This window comes from Chelonoidis abingdonii, chromosome 14 (genome assembly GCF_003597395.2).
Source record: "Chelonoidis abingdonii isolate Lonesome George chromosome 14, CheloAbing_2.0, whole genome shotgun sequence".
Classification (NCBI taxonomy): domain Eukaryota; kingdom Metazoa; phylum Chordata; order Testudines; family Testudinidae; genus Chelonoidis; species Chelonoidis abingdonii.
This window is the reverse complement of record NC_133782.1, coordinates 30,746,347-30,750,787: the sequence shown is the minus strand read 5'-3', so window position 1 is coordinate 30,750,787 and position 4,441 is coordinate 30,746,347. Positions and strand designations below refer to the sequence as shown.

The window sequence follows — 4,441 nt, the reverse complement described above, 5'->3', positions numbered from 1 at the left end:
TGGACGCACAACGCCGAATTACTGTGCCTAGTGTGGCCGCATGAAATCGAATTTATAATATCAGTTTTATAAAACCGATTTTAGCTAATTCGATATTATCCCGTAGTGTAGACGTGGCCTGAGAGGGACGAGGTGTGGAGCATCCTTTCAGAGGTCTTAAAAGAGCAACACTCTGAGGCAGAAACTGCAGAACCCGAACCACCAAACAAGAAAATCAACCTTCTGCTGGTGGCATCTGACTCTGATGAAAATGAACGTGCATCAGTCTGCTCTGGATTGTTCTCAAGCACAACCCATCATCAGCATGCATGCATATCCTTTGGAATGGTGGTTAGTGCATCTGGTACATAAATACCTTGTGACGGTGGTATGACGTTATTGACATGAACTGTGACTGTATGGATCATTGTTGCAACCACTGTTATATATATTTGCAGCAAATATTATAAAGCGGAGGTCAAGTGGGGCTTCTGTGAAAGTTTGTAGTTTGCTGGTTATGATTATGCTGTCTGTGTATATCATTTTTGTATTTTGAAGTTGTGAATATTGGCTATATACTTGTATCTCAGTGTGTTTTGTTTCTAAGTAACCTCAGTGAAATATTTGGTCAGCTTCTTGAGAAAGAACTATTCTCAGTAAGTGCCCAGTCGAGAAACACTTAAATGACAATAGACTTTGGGAGATGTCAATCCACATCTGAGCTTTCTTGGGAACGTTCAGCCTAACGTAAACAATGGCGTGGGTCTACAAAAAGCTGAATCATTCATGGACATGTGACATACCAAGATGGCTACAAACTCCATCTTGTTGCTGTGATTTTTGCACAGGAGAAAAAAGGGGTTACCCCCACATGACAGGATATAAAAGGCCTTGGAAACCCCTCCATTTTCTCTTCAATCCTGCTGCTTACCTCTGGAGGAACTTTGCTTGAAACCAAAGCTCAAAACCATGGGTCGGCAGCCTTTCAGAAGTGCTGTGCCGAGTCTTCATTTATTTGCTCTAATTTACAATTTTGCGGGCCGGTAATACATTTTAATGTTTTTTAGAAGGTCTCTCTCTAAGTCAATATATTATATAACTAAACTAGTGTTGTATTGTAAAATAAACAAGGTTTTCAAAATGTTTAAACAGCTTTATTTAAAATGTTGATCTTACACCGCTGGCCCGCTGCTGGTCTGGGGTTCTGTTCACCTAGGCTGGCAGTGGGCTGAGCGGGGCCTGTGGCCAGAACCCTGGCTGGCAAAGATCCAGCAGCCAGAACCCCAGACCGGCAGCAGGCTGTGCAGAGCTGGCAGCCGAGACCCCAGACCGGCAGTGGGCTAAGCGGCTCAGCGTACTGCTGCTCAGGGGTTCCATCCACCGGCTCCTGCCAGCTGGGATCCCAGCTGCTGGACCCGCTCAGCCCGCTACCGGTCTGGGGTCCCGGCCCTGCCCACATATAGTAGATACCTACCTTCTCCCTGGTTCTGGCCCATTCTCTTCCTCTCTCCGCACCGAGCTGAGGGTCGGAGTGAACTGAGTATAGGACTGGGGGGTGAAGGATCTGGCTAGCAGCTAGAATGAGGGAGGGGTCTCAGGGTTGGGGCAGAAGGCTTGGGTGTGGGGTGCTTACCTGGGCAGCTCCCATTTGGTGTGAGGGGTGCAGGTGGGAATGTGGCGGGGGGAGGGTTTGCAGGAGCTCCCATTTGGTGATCAGAGTGGGGATGGGGGGAGTGCAAGTGTCAAGGTGTGGGGGGGCTGGGTATGGGGAGGTGCAAGAGTCAGGGCAAAGGGCTGGGTGTGTATGAGGGGGGGTAGCTTGCGATTAAAAATCGGCTCACATGCAGTCTTTGACACGCGTGCCATAGATTGCCGACCCTTGCTCTAAACAAAGGACTAATGACTCATCCAAGCTGGGATGTTTGTACTCCAGAGATTTGATTGGTTTAAATCAGCAGTAATCCCATCAAGCCTGAACTAAGAACTTTGCAATTGTTGTATGTATTTTATTCCATTTAACCAATTCTAACTCTCATCTATATTTTTTTCTTTTTATGAATACGCCTTTAGATTCTAACAGATTGGTAACAGCATGATCTGTGGGTAAGATCTGACTTGTATACCGACCTATGTCTGAGACTTGGCCCTTTGGGATGAGGAGAACCTTTTTTCTTTTACTGGGGTATTGGTTTTCATAACCATTCATCACCATGAGAAGCGGTGCCAGTGGTGATACAAGGAAGCTGGAGTATCTAAGGGAATTGCTTGTATGACTTCTGGTTAGCCAGTGGGGTAAAATAGAAGTCTTCTCTGTTTGGATGGGTTGTGGGAAACCCAGCCTTCAGCTGTAAGTGGCCTGCTCTAAGCAGTTTGTCCTGTATTGATACTCTCAGTTGTGTCCTGCCAGAGGCCGCATTGTTATGGTTACGACAGTGCTATGTGGACGCCTGTTCTCACTTTCAGGTGACATTGTAAACAAGCTAGCAGTATTATCTCCTTCAAATGTAACCAGACTTGCTTGTCTGAGAGATTGGCTGAAGTAAGACTGACTGGACTTTGTTTTATTTTTGAATGCAATTATTTTTTTACGTAATTTGACATTTGTAAGTTCAACTTTCATGATAGACAGATTGCACTACAGTACTTATATTAGGTGAATTGAAAATACTATTTCTTTTTTACAGTGCAAATGCTTGTAATAAAAAAATATAAAGTAAGCACTGTACACTTTTTATTCTGTGTTGTAATTAAATATATTTGAAAATGTAGTAAACATCCAAAAATATTTAAATGGTATTCTGTTTAATAGTGCAATTAATCATGATTAATTTCTTTAATCACAATTTTTTCAGTTAATTGTTTAACTGCAATTAATTGACAGGCCTAATTAATTGTATTTCAACTTCAAACAAAATTGTCAAGTAGTAGTTCTGACCAGTGTTCCCTCTAATTTTTCCCACGCATGTGCAGAATGAATTTTATGTGCACCAATATGGAGGTGATGTATCACACATCACCTCCATATTGGTGCATATAACAAAATTCATGTGGTGGGGATGAGGCAAAAGGTTTGGAGTGTGGGAGGGGCTCAGGACTGGGACAGAAGTTGTGGTGAGGAGGGGTGCGGGCTCTGGTGGGGCTGGGGACGCAAGAGGCTCGGGTGGGGGGAGGTGCGGGCGTTGGGGTGAGGCCAGGGATGCAGGGTTTCGGGTGCAGGCTGCCCTGGGGCTCCGATGGGGGGAGAGAGCACTCCCACCCCCCCATCTCTCCCCTCCACCCCCCTAGTAGTACCTAGCTGGGGCAGAGAGGTGCCTCTCCCTGCTGTGCAGCTACGTGGGTGGGACCACTGGATAGGCACCTCTCCCCCAGTTGTGGCAGATCCAGGCCATGGCAGGGTTGGGGCCAGGGGTAGGGTGCTTCTCCCCTGGCCATGGCAGGTCCAGGCTGGGTTGGGGCTGCGGTGGGACGCCTCTCCCCTGGCTGCAGCAGGTCTTGCACAATGCTCAGTAGGCTGCTGTGTGGCCTCACAGCTTAGAGGGAATTTAGGTTCTGACCATATCTTTTTTACATGAGGAAATAATGGAACTAGCCATAAAACAAACAAGTAAAGCCTCGTATTATGGGATTGAAGTCTTACCTTTTCTCCTGTTTTTTTTTCCTGGTAGAAGGAAGTGCAGTGTTAAAGAACTGTTCAACTTCTGCTGGACACTCTTTGTTTACACCAAGGGTAAGCTGTTTTCATTAGCTACCTGCATTGTACACATTTTGAGTGATTAACTTTGTGGTTTTATTTGACATGATATGCTGTCTTTTAAAGGGAATTTCCGTATGATTGGAGATGATTTAGTAAATTCCTATCATTTGCTTCTGTGCTGCTTGGACCTGATTTTTGCAAATGCCCTTTCCTACTCAGATAGGAGAGAGTTGCTAAATCCATCATTCAAAGGTATGCTAGTGTTTGCATTCAAAAGACATTTTTTTAGTTCTTTTTGAAATATAATTGATCATAGCTGACCTTTTTGGTTTTTCCAGCTTTACCAGCAGACTTTCACACTGCTGAAGTCAAGGCCTCTGAAGAGCCTCCTTGCATCATTGCCACACTTTGTGAACTTCATGATGGACTTATGGTAGAAGCCAAAGGAATAAAGGAACACTACTTTAAACCCTACATTTCAAAGCTCTTTGATAGGAAGGTACATACTGATAACTTAAGAGTTTATAAAATGGTAGCATAAAACTGGGTGATAGGGCAACAAAACGGAAGATGAAATTCAGTGGTGATAAATACAGAGTAATGTACATTGGAAAACATAATCCCAATTGTACATTGTGACAAAGTTCCTCCTCTACCTTGGTGGGTCCTGCGCTTATTGGCGGATTTGTTCATCTCAGTGATCTTCCCCTCTTGTGGAACTCACAGTCTGGGTCAGCTCCTCCTGTGTCTGATCAGGAGTTGGGAGGT

At 44.9% G+C, this 4,441-nt stretch overlaps 1 protein-coding gene across 1 annotated transcript in view; it reads left to right on the top strand.

Annotated features, from left to right (window-relative positions):
* Positions 1-4,441, top strand: part of RBL1 (RB transcriptional corepressor like 1) — a 109,223-nt gene that overhangs the window by 17,268 nt on the left and 87,514 nt on the right. Inside the window, 3 exon segments of the mRNA XM_075072428.1 lie at positions 3,645-3,706; positions 3,797-3,925; positions 4,012-4,172. Of these exon segments, the coding sequence (XP_074928529.1) occupies positions 3,645-3,706; positions 3,797-3,925; positions 4,012-4,172 (352 nt within the window).